The sequence below is a fragment of the Peromyscus leucopus genome, chromosome 3 (genome assembly GCF_004664715.2).
Source record: "Peromyscus leucopus breed LL Stock chromosome 3, UCI_PerLeu_2.1, whole genome shotgun sequence".
Lineage (NCBI taxonomy): Eukaryota > Metazoa > Chordata > Mammalia > Rodentia > Cricetidae > Peromyscus > Peromyscus leucopus.
In genome coordinates this window covers 23,445,095-23,466,451 of record NC_051065.1, presented here as the reverse complement: position 1 = coordinate 23,466,451, position 21,357 = coordinate 23,445,095, and the positions used below count along the sequence as shown (strand labels likewise).

Here is a 21,357-nt window from a genome sequence, read left to right as displayed (position 1 = left end):
CAGAACACACACAAACATCTGTAACTCCGGTTCCAAGGGATCCAATGCCTTTTCTGGATGCTGCAGCATCAGGTGTCCATGTGGGGCACAGTCATACATGCAGACATAATACCCATACACAAAATAAACACTCAAACAATTTTTAATTGAAAAAGAAAAAAAGGAGGGCTGGTGCAGTGGACTCAGTAAGTAAAGGCCCTTGACACATGGGATGAACCTGAGGACCCATAAGGCACCTCCTGTGGCCAGGAGGCAGCTACTGCCCAGCCCGGCAAGGTGGCTCTCAGCTCCCGTTCTTTGGGAGTCTTCTTAGCACCGATACAAAAGAGAGTCTGCAGAGAAGCAGGCATGTGTCACTCAGAAGCAAATGAAAATGAAAATCCAGCAGGACTATTTATAGTTCTAATCAAGACATCAGAACCCGCCCTAGGAAGCTGGTACTGTCCACAGAGCTGTGCCACTGCACTGTGCTATGAAATCCTGAGCAAAGACGGCTGGCAGACAAGGCACCAGTGCCCTCCCTCTAAGGACGTTTTCCTGTTAAAAAGCTAAGCGTCTAAGGGTTAGGGCGACAGCCCGGTCTGGAAAGTGCTTGCCGTGTGAGTCTGAGGACCTCAGTTTGGACTCAGAGCACCCACATAAAACAGCCATGTGAAATGGTTCCTGTAAGGCCAGCACCGAGGAGGCAGAGACAGGCGGCTCCCTGAGACTAGCCGGCCTGCCAGGCTAGGTGGATTATCAAGCCCTAGGTTCAGTGAAAGCCCCTGTTTTAATAGCTAGGGCGGAAAGGCTGGAGAGATGGCTCAGCGATCAGAAGCAGGTGCTGCTCTTCCAGATGACCAGAGTTTGTCCCCAGCACTCATGTTGGATGGCCACTCTAGCTCCAGGGAGTCTGACTTTTTCTTCTGGCCTCTGTGGGTACTTACACTCACATGCACATACCTGCACTTGGGCACGATTAAGAAAAAAAAAATCTTTAAAAATAAAAAGAAAAGCTAAGGTAGCAAGCAGTTAAGGAGAACAGCTGATGTCAACCTCTGTCTCCACACACATGTGTGCTCATATGCACCCTCACCCTCCCTCCATCACACAAATTAAAGTTCTACACACAAGCCTCGGGAAGGTTTATGGACCTCTCATGAATGATCCGTTTTAATTATCAACAGCACGCATAAATAAAACCATCATGAGTTCAGAATATGTTAAAAAACTGTGGCACTCTTGTATTCTGTTGTGAGAAACTGGCAATTGGCCTCATCTATTGAGACCTTAAATATAATGTCACCTCCGGACATAGTGAGTCCTGAATCTTCAATCCTCTAGAGTATGCAGCTTCTGAGCATGAGTTTCACATTTTAGAGCAATTCACGATTTAGAATTTTGGATGTGGGCAGGCTATGCAAATACTCCCAGGTCTGAAGCACTCCTGGCCCCAAGCATTCACAAAAGAAATGCCCAAGCTACTGAGGATTCTGAGAAAGTACAAAAGTAGCTTCCGAAAAACAAGACCCGCGGGCCTTGCGGGCTAGCCAGCCTCGCCTGTCCTGCCATGGTATGCAACCAGCTGTGGGGAGACAATGATGGAGGAAAGTCTGCATCTGTATTAACATTTGTGTGGCAGTGTTCCTAAACAACACAACTGTCTACACAGCACTGGCACTGAATTAGGTATTCTCAGTCTCTCGGGGTGACTTAGAGCATATAGGATGACGGGCAGAAGTTATACGCAAATACCATGCCATCTTATAGTAAGGATGCAAACATCCAAAGAGCTTGGCATTCGTGTGTGCTCACGGAAGCAAGCCCAGCTTATACCCAGTGAAGACCGTACATAGAAAGGTATGCGATATACTCTGCGGAGTAAAAAATGACAGGAAATATATACCAGCTTTTTCATTTACTCCTAAAGATCTTGTTGGATCTCAACAAACAGTAACATCCATTCTGAGGTTGGGTTAAGAGGAAGAGAAAAATGAAATTTTTTACTTTCAATCAAATTTTAAGTGAATATTTAAAATTCTTAGACTTAATAAGCCGATGAACATACTAAAACAAAAACTAGACACAAGTCCTTATGCTTTGTGGTCTACAGTAAGCACATGCATTCAGGAGCAAGACAGGAACGGAAAAGACCACTCTCCACTGAAGTGCTATTTTTAGCCAAGTAAGATCATGGAAGGTTAGAAGTTATGTTAGAAAAATATTAAATAAGCCAGGGGTCCTGGTACACACTTACAGTCCCAGGAGGACCAAAGAGTTCAGAGGTCATCACCAGCTACATGGAAAAGGAAAGACAGCATGGGGGGGGGGCAGAGAGACAGACAGACGGAGAGAGAGACAGAGAGAGAAGGTAAAGTCAAATGGAGCCAGCCAGGGAGGCGGCTCAGTGGGGAAGGAGCCCCCATCACGCCACACCGAGTCCAATCACTGGGACTCACGTGACACTAAGAATGCATCCCTGCAAGCATCTTCTGACCTCCACAAGCATGCCCTTAGACCTCCCTCTGCCCCACCCCTCCTCACCCCATCCCACCACATACATACACACACAGAATAAATAATAAAACTGTGACAAAACGAGAATGAAGTTCTCAAGTAGGAAGAAAACACACTAACTCAAAAAAGAAAACAATTTCACAAACACTGCCCAGAAAGTGAGCAACTAGAATACAATATCAAGTAGGAGGCATGTTACGATGAACAAAACATAGTTATAATAGCACACAAATCATCAGCCCCTCAACGTCCTGGGCTTTAGGACGCCACAGTAAAGGGACACCATGGCCATCAGCCTCATGCTTACCTGCTCCCCGTTGGAAAGTCCAAGTTTCTGACCAACTTGTCTATTAATTTCAGCCACATTTTCACCTCGATCACTAAAATGTCTGCCTTCCACCCAGCTCAAGTAGGTAGGCTGGCGATCCCAGGTGACTTCTATAGCTTGATTCTATTTATCCAAACAATGGGAAAGAAAAAGGGTTTAAAAGTTTTTATGTTTCTCCCAGATTCAGATAAGCAACTATTATAATACATACAGCCAAAAAAAAAAGTGCTGTAAATAATTATATTCTTTATTCACATTTGTAATGAAGAAAAAAAAAATCAAACTATGGTCATTTTGAACCTCCAATAGTGGTGAGGTTGTGCACAAAGCCAATCTGCTCACAGTCTTATGGCCTAATTCAAGTGCTTCAGAATTCACAGTACCACAGGGAGCTGAAGGAACTTACACAGGCTTTCAGTATGTGTTTTAAATAATTCAAAGAAGAAAAAAAGGACATACATTTAGGCAAATATACACAGATACAATAAAACAAAAATTTAAAAATATATAATAACACAGCTTAGAGTTACGAAACACCAATGAGCTGTAATATTTAATCTCTTACTGATGAACAAATTTATTTAAAAAGTAATAAGTACACATGGTTGTGGTGATATATTGTGTACCCTAATAAAATTAGCCTGAAGATCAGAGAACAGAGCAAGCTACAGAGTTAAACATAAAAGTTTGGCAGTGGTGGCACACACCTTTAATCCTAGCATTCGGGAGGCGGAGATCCATCTGGATCTCTGTGAGTTCAAAGCTACCCTGGACTACACGAGATTGACTCAGTCTAGGAGAGAAACAGAGCCAGGCAGTGGTAGCACACACCTTTAATCCCAGTACTTGGGAATCACCACGCGCCTTTAATCCCAGCACTAGGAAGGAAGTGATGGCTGGGCAGAGAAAGGTACATAAGGCTGAGGAGACAGGAACTGAAGCTTTTCCAGGCTGAGGAGTCCTAGAGGTAAGACGAGGCAGTGGCTTGTTCCTTTGTCTCTCTGATCTTTCAGCATTTACCCCAATATCTGGCTCCGGGTTTTTTTAATTAAAAGACCATTTAGAAATTTGAGCAACACATGGTAAAAGTAGACAAATTTAAAAAGCTAAAATGTGAAGACAGACCTCTGTTCCTAGAGGGAATTATTGTTAGTGACTTCTTGTACCTCCCTCCTGAAATGTTATATTATGCAGTTTCTTAATGACTTTTAAAGTTCATAGAACTGCCTGGGCAAGGTAGCACATGCCTTTAATCCCAGCATTTGGGAGGCAGAAGTAGTCCGTTCTCTATGAGTTCAAGGCCAGCCTAGTCTGCATAGTGAGCTCCAGGCCAGCCAAGGCTACACAGTAAGACCATGTCTCAAAAAACAAACAAACAAACAAACAAAGGTCCTAACCTACAGGAAGACCTAAGTGTAAGCAGGGGCTGGGAGACGGCTCAGTGGTTAAGAGCACTGCTGTACTTCTGCCTGTAGAGATCCAGCTCTGGCCTCTTCACATGACAGACAGACAGGCAGACAGATGTATACATAATTCAAAACAAATCTTTTTTTTTTTTTTTTAAAGATTTATTTTTTATTATGTGTACAGAAGAGGGTGCCAGATCTTATTACAGATGGCAGTGAGCCACCATGTGGTTGCTGGGAATTGAACTCAGGACCTCTGGAAGAGCAGTCGGTGCTCTTAACCACTGAGCCATCTCTCCAGCCCCTCAAAACAAATCTTTAAAATTAAAAATACATGAGAACAGCAAACACATGCAAATAATGTACTATGTAAGTTTGTGGCTGAGAATTCAAAGACCAATGTCCTCTGTGGTTACAGAAGTATGCCGCCAGGGATGGTGTGTGTCTGTGGACCTACACTTGGAGGCTAAGGCACGCGAGCTGTGAGTCAAAGTCAGTGTGGGTTACATAGTGAGATCCTGTCTCTGAAAAAAATTATACTCGTTATAGGAATCTTGAGGAATGTATGCACTCGGAAGGAGACAGATTCCTTTCACAAAAACACAACAATAGGAACAATTTTGTGTACTTCTTGCTAACCCATCAGTGGTTCATGCGTTTGCATATTATTGACAAGATTAACATGTTTTGCCCATTTACTACTGAATTGCAAGCATTTCCACACATTTACTACTTCTTAGTGAAAAAACAAAACAAAATAAAACAAAACAAAAAAACCCAGCACTTTGATGAATAGTCCTGAAGACTTGTTATCTCAGGGAGCTTAATGTTATTAATTTCTCTAAAGCAAAATAAATCCATTAACCTTCAAATGGTGAACACTAAACTCTCATTTACACCAAATTTCAGTACTTTAAACTGTTTCTTTAAACAGGACAATGGCAAAGAATACTGGAGTCCCTTCTGAGGCAATATGGTGCTCAAACATACTAGTAAACTTTTGTACATAAAAAAGTCACTGATAGCCAGGCATGGTGGTGCACACTTTTAATCCCAGCACTCAGGAGACAGGCAGAGCTCTGAGTTCGAGGCCAGCTTGGTCTATAGAGTGAGTTCCAGGGCAGCCATAGCAAACATGGAGAAACCCTGTCTTGAAAAGTAAAAAAGAGGCCACTGTGTATCCTTCAGTTGCATAATTCTTCTTCACAATTTCTAAACAATGATCCAACTGTTTTTACTGGCAAAAATCATTCAACCGAGTACAATTTGATTAAGTAAATGAAAGCCCTGGCTTTGGAGTCAAAAGTCCTAGGTTACTATCTAGGTTATAAGGGCAAAGGTATCAGAGCCCTAGGCTTTACTTATGGGGTTTCACAAGTCGCTGATATTACAATCCAGTCCCCCCTATTTCATAAGAAATCTTTAAAACCAGAGACATTAAAGGAGGAAATATGAAGTACATTCTGAAATGTCTAAAATATCTGCTATCCCGGTGGAAGGGAGGATAAAAGAAAAGAAAATCAACCTTATCAAACAAGAAAAACGTCTCACTTTATTTGGTCAAAATGTAGTTCCCAGCTGTGCAGTGCCCCAATCCACACTCGGTGAGAGTTGGCAGACTAATGTGCTAAGCTGATTCTCATACTGATTTCCATTTGAACCGCAGAAGCCTTCTGTAGGAGAGAAGTAATAGAATGGAGCCCCTCTTGGGAATTTAATCAAGAGATGCACTGATTATTTGCTTTGATCCACACTGTTTTATCAATATCACCACGAAAGAAAATATCAGGTGAAGCCATGGATTCAAATGCTTGAGGAATGTTCAGGTTGAAGGTCTGGGCTATCTCTTGCTAACACTGGAAATGACAAGTCTGTGTATGGCAATTTCTGGGTGAGATTTAGATTCCTTTTCGCAATCCAGTGTCAGAATTAATCCTCCTGTTGCAATCACAGCAAATCCTGAGATGAAAATATACACAAGGTGACTGAACTGAAGCAGTGGTTCTCAACTGGAGTGACTGTCCCTTGAGGACAGCTGTGTCTGGAGATGGTTTGGGGTGTCACAATGGGAGACATTACTCATATCTAGTGGACAGGGGCCATGATGGTTCAAAGAACTGTACAGTGTACAGGGACCTATACACATTAAAAAAATTCTCTAAGACCAGGCATGGTGGCTCATACCGTTAACTCAGGAGGCAGAAGCAGGTGGATCTCTGTGAGTTTGAAGCCAGCCTGGTCTACATAGAGAGTTCCAAGCCAGCCAGGGCTGCATAGTAAGACTGTCCCTAATAACAGAAAACCTAGCAAGGAGTAAGGGTTGGCCAGTAATGGTTGAGAACTAAGTTAAATATCTACTTGGCACCCAGTCCTTAAATAAGGACTTGGGTGAACAAAGGAAGACATGCTTGAATCAAAATAGTATGTAATAAATGAGACATGTCATATGAATACAATTATGAAATTCTGAAAAGGACACAAATATGGGCAACAGAGACCCACAGAGCTATGCAGGTGGAGGATTATACTACTGTTAAAGGCATGGATTTGTATGAAAGGAGGGAGACTCTGGGGGGAGCATAGAGCCAGTCACCCAACACGGGCAGGCAGGAGCGAGATCAGTCAGGTGAGAAACAGCAGCAGGCCAGTGCAGCCGCCACACAGTGCAGCAGGCGAGGGCAAACGCTGCAGGAAAATGGAACGGGCCCCGGACTCCAGTTCCCCGGACTTCCAGAGTAGGTAAGGTCCTTTCACTGTTAACCTTTCACGGCTCTACACCCGTGGCTCTCAACTCTGCGTATCCAAGCAGCCTGAAGATTGATTACAGATCTTTTAAAAATCTGTTCTCAAGATCCTGGTTCAGTAAGTTTGTGGCAGAACCAGAATATCTGTCTTCTGATATTCTGATAAAGCTCGAGGTAAGCTGGAAAAAGGCCAGAAGGCCATGGCTATAACTTCTTCTCCCATTACTGCGTTATGAGAATTACACCCTCAGTGCTTCAGCTCAAATGAGATTAATTCAACTCATGAGCCTTTCTGCTTTAATGACTACCTATGCCTTCCCGCCCAATTTGTGCTGGATAGTTTTGTGTTAACTTGATACAAGCTAAGTCATGTGGGAGGAGGGAACCTCAGTTTTAAAAAATGCCTCCAGAAGATCCAGCTTCGAGGTGAGCCCACAAAACATTTTCTTAATTAGTGATTGTGGGTGGTGCCATCCCTAGGCTGCTGGTCCTGGGTTCTGTAAGAAAGTAGGCTGAGCAAACCAGAGGGAGCAAGTCAGTAAACATCACCCCTCCATGGCCTCTGCATCAGCTCCTTTCTCCAAGTTCCTGCCCTGTTTGAGTTCCTGTCCCTCAATCATGGACTACAATGTGGAAGCATAAGCCAAATAAACCTGTTCCTCCCCAACTTGCTTCATCACAGCAATAGAAACCCTAAGACACAATTATTCTGAGAATCCTAAATAACCAGAAATGAAAACAATGATTTTTACTGTCTTAGAAAATACAGATATCATTTAAATTTCTAAAAGTTGAGTTCAATCGTTAATCACAGTGAGCAATTACATATTATGGCCAGTTTATGGCAGCATTAATTAATTAGCCAATTAATTACTTAAAATTATGATCTCTAAACAAAATAATAGTCATAGTAACACCATACAAAAACAGGACACAAGGCCAGGGGGTGATGCTATACGCCTTTAATCTCAGCACTCAGGAGGCAGAGCCTGGAGGATCTCTGTGAGTTCAAGGCCAGCCTGGTCTACAGAGTGAGATCTAGGACAGGCACCAAACCTACACAGAGACACCCTGTCTCAAAAAAAAAAAAAAAAAAAAAAAAACCCGGACATAAACTATATGTGTGCATGTGTATATAGCTCATTTCCATAAAAGATAATGATTAGAAATAAGTGTGGGAGACTTAATCCCAACTGTTAGTAGTAGTTATTTCTAAGCACTGCAATTATATTGGATAACTTTTAAGCTATTTTCCCATAAAACACAAATATTCCTTTAATAGTGGCAAGGGCGATTGACCTGTTCTGCTGATACAGACTTAGAAGAAACAGCAATTTAGTTCAGGGCTGTTAATATTTCAACTTCAAAGATATCTTTGAACCAAATCTCAAGAATACTTCACATCTTTAAAAAAAAAAAAAGACCAAGAATATCAAATTTCTAAACAGCAATGATTCTAAGGTAGCAACCACACCAGGATCAAATTCTTAGTTACCATAAGGAAGCATTTTTCTAAACTCATTAAGTGGGGAGTTTGGGATTTGAAAGTACACTGAGCATCTCCATCAGAAACGACAAAGGGTGCCAGGTGGTGGTGGCATATACCTTTAATCCCAGCACTCGGGAGGCAGAGGCTGGCAGATCTCTGTGAGTTCGAGGTTAGCCTGGTCTACAAAACAGTTCCAGGACAGTCAAGGACTGTTATACACAGAGAAACCCTGTCTAGGAAAGAAAATGAAGGAAGGAAGGAAGGAAGGAAGGAAGGAAGGAGGGAGGGAGGGAGGGAGGGAGGGAGGGAGGGAGGGAGGGAGGGAGGGAGGGAGGGAGGGAGGGAGGAAGGAAGAGAAAGGAAGGAAGGAAGGAAGAGAAAGGAAGGAAGGAAGAGGAAGGAAGGAAGGAAGGAAGAGAAAGGAAGGAAGGAAGGAAGGAAGGAAGGAAGGAAGGAAGGAAGGAAGGAAGGAAGGAAGGAAGGAAGGAAGGAAGGAAGGAAGGAAGGAAGGAAGGAGACAAAGGGTAATGAGCCAAGCTGGAAGTTGGTGGCAGTGACTGATTTCTTTCCACCACAAAGAAAACAAATCAGAGAGTTAAAAACTGTCAATTCGGTGAAGATAAACTAATTAACAATAAGAATGATTCTGATGAAACTGGTATGTTTTGATAGGTGGATTTTAAAAGCAAGATAGAAGTAGCTCAAGAGGAAAGAAAGGTGAGCTACTTGAAGTCATTGCAAACTCTTAGATATTTCTTTTATGAGCCAGTAGTCCGGTACCATGCATCTAGGATTTTAGGAGATTTCAAATATTCTAATTTTAAGAACATCTGGATGCTGTATTTCCACCGATGGTTATAACCTTGAACACCATAACGACAGCATCCAGACAGTGACAGTTCACTGGGGTCCAAGAAATCCTGGTTACCCACGTGAAGGTGTGTGGTGTGAATAATTCCATCGCCTTCTCTTCCCTTCCCCGCAGACCCCTCCGGGGTTCAAAGTCCTCCTAAGCAGGGAGAACTGACATCTTATTAACCTTTGGCACAAACTGGCAACTACAGTTGTTGGTAATCTGCAAACGAGGCCTCTACAGCAGCACTGGCAACTCGCTGGCAGGACAACACTTTAATAAACCATGTAAGAGCTCTCCAGAGCTTTTCAACCTTGAGTGAGGACTGCTTCTGAAAGCCGAGGCAGAACCCTAGCATATTCAGTCTGGTTTAACCGAGCTGAAGAGGTGGACTAGGGTCAGAGGATGCACTAGCCGCGGGGTGGGTGGTGCTGCCACCTCTGGCCGTGCCCGCAGGGGGCCTCGCTCACGCCTCAGCCCGTTTGCTGTCAGACGATGCTCCGGGCGGGGAAGGGGTCAGCAGACACCGGACCCACGAGACATCAGCGACGCCCGACCCCAGGTGTGGCTCAGCCGTCCGGCGAGCGCGTTACCTGCAGCAGGTGCAGCTGGGCCACGAGCTGCCGCGGCAGGTGGAGGAAGCAGTCCCGAGCGTTCGTGAAGGCCACCGTCACGACCGCCCCGCCAGACCCCGCACCCGCTAAGTGATCGCTGCTCCACATCGTCCCGGTTCGACCCCCCAGCCCACCCGGGAGCAGAGTCCGCCCCCTTCCCGGGCAGGCTCCGGCAGGCTAGGGCGTCGGCGCCCGAGAACATCGATCGGCCCCGCCCCCTCTGCGTACATCCGGCTGCAGCCACCGTCCCATCTCTCCTCCGAGCCTCCAGGCGGCGGCACAGTGCGGATCGAGTTCTCGCTCTCGGGAAAGGATTGTCGATGGGGTCGATGGTCCAGCCAATCCAAGCACGCTTGGCCCATTCTGCTCTCTTATTGGACACGGAGGCGCGCGTCCGGCGGATGTTGATCTGGCGCCGAGGACTACGGCCGGCGCGATGGCGTCCGGTGACGGGAAGCCGGGCTGCATATTCGACCACCACGTCCAGACGGCGGTGTGTGACTCGCGGGCCAAATACCGGGAGGGCCGACGCCCTCGTGCGGTCAAGGTAGGGTGACTTCGGTTTCCTCGCTCTCCTAGGCGGGAGCACTGGCTCCCCACGGCCAGCCCACAGAAAGGGTCACTCACCGTCAGCTACTTACCAGACCGTCACTCCACGAGAGCAAGACTTCTAGTTTTGTATCCTTCGTGTTCACAGTAGCGCTTCTCCCAGGACAAGCACTGGGGAGAGTTCAGTGACTGTTTCCATTAACTTCTCTGGAGTCGCCTTTTGGAAAAGACGTCTGGTAAACCCGTATGTGGAGTGTGGTATCCGTTAGCCAAGAACAGTGATGGTTTTGTGTGTGTGTTTTACAGACCGGGTTGAGCAGAGTATTTCTTGCTTTCAAAGCTCCATTTTTCAAAAAGTCAGGGACAGATTTGCCATGGGTTGTCTGTGGAATACATTTAACGAGCCTTTTTTTTTTTTTTAAGGTATATACAATCAATTTGGAATCTCAGTACTTATTGATACAAGGCGTTCCTGCAGTGGGAGCCATGAAGGAATTAGTTGAGCGATTTGCTCTGTATGGTGCGATTGAACAGTATAACGCTCTAGATGAATACCCAGCTGAAGAATTTACAGAAGTTTATCTCATTAAATTTGTGAAATTACAGAGTGCAAGGTATGTACAAGTTAAGCAGTATCCATGTCCTGTATTCCTGTTGCTGTCATTTTGGCCCCGGATTTTTCCCAAACATACCAAGTCACACAAACACTTATCACTCTTAGTCTTCCTGCTCGTTTGTTGTTTGTTTTGTGGGGATTCAAGACAGGGTTTCTCTGTGTAGCCTTGGCTGTCTTAGAACTCACTCTGTAGACCAGGCTGGTTTCGAACTCAGAGATCCTTCTGCCTCTGCCTCAAGAGTGCTGGGATTAAAGGTGGTGTGCTTCCACCGCCCAGCTTTGTTTGTTTTTTACCCCTCCAGGCATCACATGTGCTAGCTAAGCACCCCAACAGTGATTTACATCCCTAGTTCTTCCTTCAATTTTGTTAAAGGTTAACTTTACAAAATTACTGTTTCCATCCTCTCATATCTGTGTGTAACAGTTTTTGAACCTGTAGTATGGTAGATTCAGAATTACATTTGAAGTAAATTTCGAGTCCTATGTTTCATTACTTTGGAATTTTTTTAAACCTGCTAAGCACATTTCCCTCTTCTTAAAATCCATATGACAAAAAGATCTGCTTCTTGAAGTTTCCTGAGGGAGGATGAAGTGAAATAATGTATGTAAAGGGCTTAGACTGGTACCTCCTATTAAGAGTAAATATTAGCAATGGCAGTTGTTATTGTTACAGTTCTATGTTGATCAATCTCTTTTTAATACTTATATATGACATAAACCTTGTATTCCAATAAGGCTAAAGTCAACAGTGCTTTATTTCTGTTAACCCTTTTTGTGGGGAGGAGTGCGGTTGTGGTATGTGTTTGAGTGTGGTGTGTGTGTGTGTGTGTGTGTGTGTGTGTGTGTGTAGGGTAGAGGTCAATGTTGAGTGCCTTCTTCAGTTGTTCTCCCCCTTATTGATTTACTTATTGATTGATTGAGACAAGTTTTAATATATAACCCTGGCTAGTCTAGAACTGGCTACATAGACCAGGCTGACCTAGAACTCAGAACCTTTTCCTGACTCCCCCTACCCTTCCACCAGGTTTAAAGGCATGTGCCACCACACTGTGTTCCTTTGTATTCTTGGAGACAGGGTCTCTCACTGAATCTGGAGCTCATCAACTAGATTGGTTGACGATCAGACGCCAGTGATCCTTCTGTCTCTCCCTTGCCAGCACCAGGACTATAGGCATACAGCAGTGCCTAGCTTTATGCAGATTTCTTTTTTTTTTAATTAGTTATTTCTCTTTTATTTTTATGTGTATGTGGTGTGGTTGTGTGACCTTATACACCCACATGCATGCAGGACCCTGCGGAGCAAAAGAGGGCATCGGGTGCCGTTGCACTGGTCTCTCTCTGAGGGTACTTGCCCACACATGTACAGAACACATGTACTTATATACATGTATACACAAGTAAATAATAAGATAAATCTTTTTATTAAGAGTACTTTCCGGGTCAGTGGGGTCATCCAAAACAAAGCATCTTACCCAGCCCACAGTCGCCCCCCCCCCAACACATTCTTTGTTCCTTAAATCTATGGAACACCTGTTAAGCTTTTATCTTAGGTAAATCTAAATTAAAAAGCCATGGCTAAGGAGATGGCTCAGTGATTAAGAGCATGTACTGCTCCACAGGACCTGAGTTTGATTCATAGCAACCAGGTCAGGTGTCTGTAAACTCTAGCTCCAGGCCAGAGCCTCTACATATCTATATACACATAATTAAAAATAATAAAAAATGACTTTCTGGGTGTAGTGGTGCACACATTTAATTCCAACACTAGGGAGGCAGAAGCAGGCAAATCTCTGTGAGTTCAAGGCCAGCCTGATCTACAGAGTGAGTCAAGGACAGCCTGACCTACATAGTAAGACCCTGTCTCAAAAAAAAAAGCCCAGTATCTGGCGGCTGGAGAGATGACACAGAGGCTGAGAGCTGTTACAGAGGACTTAAGTTTGGAGTTTGGTTCCCAGCACCCACGGCAGGTGGTTTACACTTTGTAACTCCAGTTCCAGGGAATCCACTACCTCTGGACCTCCTTGGGTAACTGCACTCATGTGCACATACCCACATGCAGACATACACACTTACACATAAGACATAAGTAAAAATGCTAAAAGTCAGGTTTTTTTAAGCCATGTAATTTATGTATTTCTCTTTTGAGTTCTCTTTAAATTATGTATTTCTCTTTAGGATAGCTAAGAAAAAGATGGATGAACAGAGTTTCTTTGGAGGGTTACTTCATGTGTGCTATGCTCCAGAATTTGAGACAGTTGAAGAAACTAGAAAAAAATTAGAAGAGAGAAAGGCTTATATTGCAAGAGCTACTAAGAACAAAGGTACGGAAAGTCCGTTGTTAACACCTCTTGTGTGTCAGGCACTGCTAGGAGTGTGTCATCGTGGAGTTCCTGCTCAGTCATGGTCTCTGGTGACTTGAACCATGGGGTTCTGTGCAGCACTGTACAGCCTTGGCTGGGAAGGGAGAGATGTTGGTTCATGGACTGTTTCTCTGCAATGTCAGAGATGGCTGAATTTCTGTGAATGTTACCCAGAAAGGGAATAAAAGGATGGCAAGAGGAGCCAGGCTACATGTTTAAACACCTGGAGCAATAAACTGCCATCATGCATTCAAGGAGCTGTAATTCTACAGAGTAACCAGAATTCCAAGGTTTTAGTGAGAGAGATTAGGAAAGTAGACAGGAAGCAAATCATGAAGTACTTGTGTCCCATGCTAAGGAATCCAGTGTTTGACAGGAGGGCATCAAGAGACGACTACGGTTTATCCACTGGTTAGAAGTGCTACTCATCCTGGGAAAGTTCCCATTTTTGATGACAGCTGAGCTTCTCCTGTTGCGAGTAGGAACTAAACATGGTTTATCCATGTAGTAGACTATTCTGAAACTGGAAAAGCTTTCTATGCAATGGCATGGAAACTCTAAGATTACAGGTAGTGGGAAATGTAAAAGAATAGGCTTTATTATCTTTTGAGTAGGGAGACAAGGAGGCTCCTGAGAAACAGTGGGACATTCCAGATAGATGAATAAGAAAATGCAGTAAATAAGTAAGGGAAGCAAGGAAAGGGGGGAGCGTGACACGATACCCTTCATGTCCTTTCAGAAAGCCTCTGAATCTTATCAATGTATTCCCTGCTCTAGAACATAATTCTGGGAGTAGAGCTTGTTAGCATTAAGTTGGTTTTTAGAATTGCAAGATTCTGAATGATCAAAATGATTAATCAACCTTCTGTTTACCTTTCCCTCAACTTTTAAAAATACAACTTTGAAGACTACCACATGACAAAGAAGAAACTGGCTCCAGAGCAAAGAGGAACAAAAGATTCTAGACAAGATCTCCATCCACATACGCCTGGACTTTGTGCACCTGCTCTGAGCACTTCCCCGGAGAGTTCGAGTCCTTGTCCCCCTTATTCTTGTGACTTGCCTTTATGCTATTTTGCCTCCCAAAGCACGTGTTTACCTGGGGAACGTGTGGACAGAGCATCAAATTCTCATAGTAGCAGTAGGAACCATAGTGAACTCTCAAAGCATTGTAACTACAGTGCCTTTCTCCCAAAACTACAGATGAACACTTACAATAATTCACTACCTTGCTCTAGTGTGCAGGAGGCCATTACTACCTCAGAGTCAGTTGGCAGATTTATGCCTAGGACAACACAGCTTCAGGAGAGGAAAAGAAGGAGAGACTGTAGTCGCGAGCTTGGAACTTTTCCTGAAACAGACACAGGCAGTAACGAGCCTGTGATTGGACCTAAGTTACCAGGTATTCCCACAGTGGATCTGCAGGATGATTCCTTGAATACAACAGCAAACTTAATTCGGAGTAAACTTAAAGAGGTGAGCTAATTTTGTTTTTAAAATAAGATAATTTAGTTGTAGGACCAACAACTATATAGGAAATTATTTGGAGGAACTAAAACATTGTAATTATTTGTTTTATTTTTTGTTTTTGATGTATTTTCCTACATTTATTTTCTAAAATAACAATTTGATCAATATCTTTTATTTGGCGGTAATTCTTGGTTTAACAATGAACAGATACATTTTGTGTCAGTATAGGTACAAAATACTAAATGTTCCAGTCGGTCAGATATGATAGTGGATTCCAGATGTTGTCGCTCCTCCCCTCCCCTTTTAAAGCTTCCCTAGGTAGTAGTAACAGAAGCCAAAATTGACAGTTATAATCAATTATTTCTTTTAAATTCAAAGTTACTGCAGATTACATCAAAGTCAAAATGTTTTTATGATAGATATCCATAAAAGAAGGAATGATTTTGATTGATTAATTAATTAATCAGTTAATTAATTTTGTTGCAAGCCTACATCCGCAGCCTACAAGGCAAGATTTCTAAAGACTAAGTCTTCAATTGCCCTACACTTGGTACTTTATATATGAACTTACAAGATTTGGACTAGTTGGAAATCAGATTGTCTTTTTCCCCCATTATTTACATGATTCTCCATTTTCTAAACACAAAAGAAAGTTATATTTGAAGTAGCTCATGAAAGCTTTCTTTTTGTGGAGTGAAGATGGGCCTTGTAGAAATCATACACGGAGGGCTGTGAGCATGTTCTTACAGTTATCTCTCAAGTTCAGAGTCCTGCTCACACAGATGCTCTCCCGTTTTGCAGTGTGACTAAGAGAGGCTAAGGTGCCCTTGTTCCTTTTATAGAGAGTTTTGTTTTCACCTATTGATTATTTGGTAAAGGATGAGGGATTGCTTAAAATAGTAAGTGTATGAACATAGGTTTTGGGGTTTTTTGTTTGTTTGTTTGTTTTTCAAGACAGGGTTTCCTGTGTAGTCCTGGCTGTCCTGGAACTCACTTTGTAGACCAGGCTGACCTCAGACTCACAGAGATCCACCTGCCTCTGCCTCCCAAGTGCTGGGATTAAAGGCACGCGCCACCACCGCCCTGGCTATGAACATAATTTTTATGTTTAAGCCTACCTAAGTTTTTCAGTGTATGCCAGCACAGTATGTCCTCAGGTGTACTGAACTGAGGCATAGATACAGAGTCACAGCTGTCACAGTCAGGGCTGACCGCATTTTTAAAGTGTAAAGTCTACATCTCACACAAGGAAATAATAGAACAACAAAAAAGAAATACCTCATATACTTTACCGTGTATTTTTCCATTTCAAATCAAGATGGTCCTATACTGCTTTTGACTTACTATTAATAGTTATTTTGGCTAATGGAATAACAACAATGTATTCAGTATTCATCCTTCCCCTGACCCCCCGGGAGCTGAGGATTGTACCTTTTTTTTTTGGTTTTGGTTTTGGTTTTTCAAGACGGGATTTCACTGTGTAGCCCTGGCTGTCCTGGAACTCTCTCTGTAGACCAGGCTAGCCTGTGAACTCACAGAGATCCTGAAGCATTTGTAATATCTGCTAAGTCTAGAGACAGGACCATTCGGTGCAAGAGATGAAAAAAAATTGGGCTGGGCAGTAGCACACACTTTTAACCCCAGCACTCCAGAGGTGGAGGCAGGTGGATCTCTGTGAGTTCACAGGCTAGCCTGGTCTACAGAGGGGTTAAAAGTGTCCTATCTCTAGACTTAGCAGATATTACAAATGCTTCAAAATGTTAAGCCAGATGTGTTTGATGGTGCAGACTTAGCCGGCAGAAGTAGACAGATCTCCTTAAAGCCATTGTGGTCTACATAGTGAGTGCCAGGCCAGGCCAGGCCAAAGTCACACAATGAGACTCCATTTTAAAAACAAAACCCAGTAAGACCAGTCTATCTACTGTTTGTTTCTTCATTGTGACTGTTCTGTCTGGTGTGAGGTAAAATCCCGATACAGTTTTAATTTGCATTTGTTTAATTGAACTGAGATAGCATCATAATATGTTCATTTGCATTTCCCTGAAGCCTAATAATGTTGGACACTTTCAAATATTTATTGGCCGTATGTATTTCTTCCTTTGAAATCTATTAAACTTATTAGCCTATTTATTGATTGGATGATTTGTTGTTTTAGGTTATAACTTTTGCAGTTCTTACAGATTGTTAATATTAACTTGATGTTTGTATAGTTGGGCTGTCTGTTACTGTGCAGAAGCTCTCAGTTCCAGGAGAGTCCTTGAGTCAGTTGGGGTTATTAGCTGTTCCATTAGAGTCCGTTCAGAAAATCGGCCTGTGTGTATACCTTGAAATGCCCTTCCTGTTTTTCTTGATGTTCTCGGAGTTTATTACTTAAGGTCCTTAGTCCATCTCTGAATTGATTTTGTGTGTGTGTGTTAAGAGGTACAGATCAAGTTTTGTTTTTCTGCATGTGGACATGCAGTTTTTTAGCACCCTTGGTTGAGAAGGCTGTTTTTCAACCCTGTGTGGTTTTGATCCTTTGTCAAGAATTCCGTGGTCGTAGCTGTGTAGGCTCATTTCTGGATCCTCTGTTCTGTTCCGCTGTTGTGCAGTCTTGTTTTTATCCAGTCCTGGGCTGCTTTTGTCACCGAGGCTCTGTAATTTGAGAGGAGATGTTGTTACATCGCTAGCCTTGCTCTCACTGCTTAGGAGTCTTTAGCTCTTCAGGAGTCTTTTGTACTTCCATGTGAATTTTAGGACAGTTTCCCCCTAGTTTTATGAAGGATGGCTTTGATATCTTGATAGGGATGTGTTCATTCTACAGGTCACTTTTGGAAATACAGCCACTTTCACTATATGAGTTCTGCCAGGGCCACTGAGAAGGTTCCATGGGTCAAGGTACTTTCCATAAGCCTGACAACCTGACTTCAGTTACCAGGACTCACGGGGTAGAAAAGAGAACCAATTCCTCCTACAAGGTTTCCTCTGGCTTTCATGCACATATGTATTCCCTCATACACAAATAAATGAATAAATGTAGTTGTAAAAATTAATTCTGCCAAGCAGTAGTGGAGCACGTCTTTAATCCCAGCACTCAGAAGACAGACGCAGGTGGATCTCTGTGAGTTCTAGGCCAGCCTGTCTACAGCGCTATTTCTAGGATACAGAGAAACCCTGTCTCAAGCAACAAAAAAATTAGTTCTTCCAGGGACAGGTGAGATGGCCCAGTGGGTAGAGGCACTTGCTGCCCAGCCTGACAACCTGTGTTCTGTTCCAGCACCCACTCCTCTGACTTCCACATGTGCACTGGGGTGTGGGGGAGATGGGGCAGAGTAACAAGTATAGACTGAAAAAATTAAGAGGTCTTGCCAGTTTCTAGTGTCTAGTGTAAGGCTCTGACTACAGAGGTCTTTGACCTCCTGGTGAAATGTATGCCTGGGTTTGTTTTAAGTGTGTGGTGTGTATGTGTGTACGTGTTCATGGCTTCTGCTGTCATTTTCTACCTCATTATTTGAGACAGGGTCTCTCACTTAACTGGAGCCCAATGGTTTGGCCAGCAGGCTGCCATACACCTCTTGTGTCTGTCTCCCCAGTGTGAGGCTAGTGGTGTACAGCTGGCCTTTCTACATGGGGCAGGAGACTAGAGCTCAGGTCTTCATGTTTGCCTGGTGAGGACCTTTCCAGATGCCGTCTTCCCAATCCTACTTGGTTTTGTTGTTGTTGTTGTTTATTGTGAATGAGATTTTTTTTCTTGGCAAGTTCATTGCTTTATTGAAAAGCTACTGGTTTTTTTGTTGTTGGTTTTTGTATATTTTGATGAAAGTGCATATCATAGTTAAGAGTTTTCTGAACGAATCTTTAGTCTTTTTTTTTTTTTAAAGATTTATTTATTATGTATACAGTGTTCTGTCTGCATGTATGCCTGTAGGCCAGAAGAGGGCACCAGATCTCGTTACAGATGGTTGTGAGCCACCATGTGGTTGCTGGGAATTGAACTCAGGACCTCTGGAAGAGCAGTCAGTGCTCTTAACCTCTGAGCCATCTCTCCAGCCCCCGAATCTTTAGTCTTAAGTATAAGGTTGTGTAGTCTACAAATAGAGACAGGTAATCTGACTTCTCCCTTTCCTGTTTGTTATTTTTCTTGTCTTTTTGCTCTGACTTAGACTCACAATATTATATTGAATAAGGTGGAAAGAAGTGGACACTCTTCTCTTCATTCCTGATATTAAAGGAAATGCTGTGTTTTCCTCTAATAACCACAGAGATAAACATGTAATTTCTGTTCTTGATTCTGTGTGCTGTATTTGCCTATGGGGGGACCTTCCTGGAAATCTTGAAGTGAAACTGACTTAATGTATTCTTCAATTCAATTTGCAGTAATTTTATTGAAAACTTTATTCCTATGTTGATCAGAGGAATTGGGCTATGATTTTCTTGTTTCTTGATTCCTATATGACTTGTCATCAGGATGATGCTAGCTTCATAGGATGAGTTAGATAATGTTCTGCTTTTTTAACTAGTTGGAGGAACATTGGTGTTAGCTCTTCTTTAAGGGTTGGTGGAATTCAGGAGTGAATCCACTGGTCCTGAACTTCACTTTTCTAGGGACTTTTATTGGTGCTTTAATCTTGTTGCTTGTTGTGGATATATTTAAATTGTTTATAGCTTCTTAAGTTAATTTTAATAGATCATATTGTTAATCCCACCAAACAAGAGTAAAGACCATACCCAAATTTTTTAGTTGAATTAAGCAAGCTTTGTTTTCTGCCAGACAGGACTGTCTCCCTAAAGTGGGGTTTGAGAAATAGCTTTGAACACAGGAGAGAGTGGGACTTGTATAGCTCAAGAACTGCAAGATGAGGAAGGTTTGCAAGGGTTTGGGGTTTCCAGAGGAATTTTGGTTATGTAGGAACCAACATCTCTCAGGGTGTAGATCAGGGTATAGGGTGTGAAACATGCAAATTCCAGAAAATGGGCCAAGACATGGTCAAATCCAAGTTTTACAGAAAACAGGAATGAACTTATTTTGACCTTTTAACAAAATGGCTTTAATCTTAAGAAGAGTCAGGCTGGTCCATCAATATATTGCCTAGGAATTTATCCATTTCTTCTAGATTTTCCAGGGTTTGTTTGTGTGTGTGTGTGTTTTGAGACAGGGGTTTTCTCTGAAACAGTCCTGGCTATCCTGGAACTCTCTAGCCCAGGCTGGCCTTGAACTCATAGAGATCTGCCTGCCTCTGCCTCCTGAGTGCTGGGATAAAAGGCACGTGCCACCACCGCCTGGTAATTTTCCAGGTTTTTGAAATATGTTTTCAAAGAATTCCCAAATGATTCTCTGAATTTTACTGGACTCTGAAACTTTCTTGGTTTTTTGTTTGTTTGTTTGTTTGCTTGGTTGGTTGGTTGGTTGTTTGGTTGGTTGGTTGCTGTGGGATGTTCTGTATGTCCTGTGGGAGCCCTTCTTGGGTTCTTTGTGGCATTACCCAGCAGGTCCGTATGGAGGATGACTAGGACCATGGGCCTGAGTGCAGGTGTTTGAGATGGTCTGCACTTGGCTGTGCTGGGGGATGGTCTGTATGTCAAGTTGTTCTGATTGGTCAATAAATAAAACCTGATCGGCTGTGGCTAGGCAGGAAGGATAGGCGGGACTAACAGAGAGGAGAAATAAAAGGACAGGAAGGCAGAAGGACTGGCTGCAGCCGCCGCCATGACCAGCAGCATGTGAAGACGCCGATAAGCCACCAGCCACGTGGCGAGGTATAGATTTGTAGAAATGCATTACTTTAAGATATAAGAATAGTTAACAAGAAGCCTGCCACGGCCATACAGTTTGTAAGCAATATAAGTCTCTGTGTTTACTTGGTTGGGTCTGAGTGGCTGTGGGACTGGTGGGAGACAGAGATTTGTCCTGACTGTGGGCAAGGCGGAAAAACTCTAGCTACAGTTGGTTGTTTGGTTGTTTGGTTGGTTGGTTGGTTGGTTGGTTTGGGTGTGTTTGTACTTTTTCCCCACCTCTCTCCCTTCCCTCCCTCCCTTAGTTTGTTAATCTCACATTTGAAAGGAAATACACCCTTATTTGGTTAGTTCTATGTGTTGTTCTTTTAGTCTACATTTTACCCATTTTTGTCCCAATTTTTCCTATCTGCTGCTGTCTACTGCTGAGTGATTTTTTTTTTCTTTTTAAACTAGGTGATTTCATCTGTGCCAAAGCCTCCAGAGGACAGATTGGAAGATGTGCATCCAAGTCACCCACGAAAACAAAGAAGAAGAATATAGCTTGCCAGCCATTTAGTCTTGTTTTCTCTTTCTTTTTTCGCTTTGAGCCGGGGTCTCACTGGGTAGCCCTGGCTGGCCTGGAACTTGCTATGTAGACCAGGCTGGCCCTGGGCCTCTGCCACCTGGGTGTTGGTATTAAAGGTGTGTGCAAACACAACCAAGCTAAATAAGTATTTT

At 43.1% G+C, this 21,357-nt stretch overlaps 2 protein-coding genes across 4 annotated transcripts in view; one reads left to right on the top strand and one right to left on the bottom strand.

Annotated features, from left to right (window-relative positions):
* Pex1 (peroxisomal biogenesis factor 1) overlaps positions 1-10,128 on the bottom strand; it is a 42,447-nt gene extending 32,319 nt beyond the window's left edge. The window contains exons 1-2 of one of the 2 annotated variants that reach the window (XM_028862839.2): positions 9,910-10,128; positions 2,804-2,947 (exon numbers count right to left, since the gene is read on the bottom strand). In XM_028862839.2, the coding sequence (XP_028718672.1) occupies positions 2,804-2,947; positions 9,910-10,038 (273 nt within the window). In that variant the 5' untranslated portion in view covers positions 10,039-10,128. The remainder of the gene's footprint in view (positions 1-2,803; positions 2,948-9,909) is intronic. The other variant, XM_028862831.2, reaches the window with a different exon arrangement.
* Positions 10,129-10,316: 188 nt separating this feature from the next.
* Rbm48 (RNA binding motif protein 48) lies at positions 10,317-21,195 on the top strand. Of its 2 annotated transcripts, XM_028862853.2 has the most exons (5): positions 10,317-10,477; positions 10,903-11,093; positions 13,271-13,416; positions 14,363-14,931; positions 21,094-21,195. In XM_028862853.2, exons 1-5 carry the CDS (start codon positions 10,367-10,369, stop codon positions 21,178-21,180), a joined length of 1,104 nt encoding a protein of 367 aa, XP_028718686.1. In that variant the 5' UTR covers positions 10,317-10,366; the 3' UTR covers positions 21,181-21,195. The 2 variants fall into 2 exon arrangements, with proteins under 2 accessions (XP_028718686.1, XP_028718685.1); XM_028862852.2 differs by lacking the exons at positions 10,317-10,477; positions 13,271-13,416 and having other exon boundaries at positions 11,005-11,093.
* Positions 21,196-21,357: the final 162 nt, after the last annotated feature.

Coding starts and splice junctions, on each gene's coding strand:
- Rbm48 (XM_028862853.2), top strand. CDS start 10,367: ATGGCGTCCGGTGACGGGAAGCCGGGCTGCATATTCGACCACCACGTC. Junction 10,478..10,902: donor GACGCCCTCGTGCGGTCAAG/GTAGGGTGACTT, acceptor TTTTTTTTTAAG/GTATATACAATCAATTTGGA. Junction 13,417..14,362: donor AAGAGCTACTAAGAACAAAG/GTACGGAAAGTC, acceptor ACAACTTTGAAG/ACTACCACATGACAAAGAAG.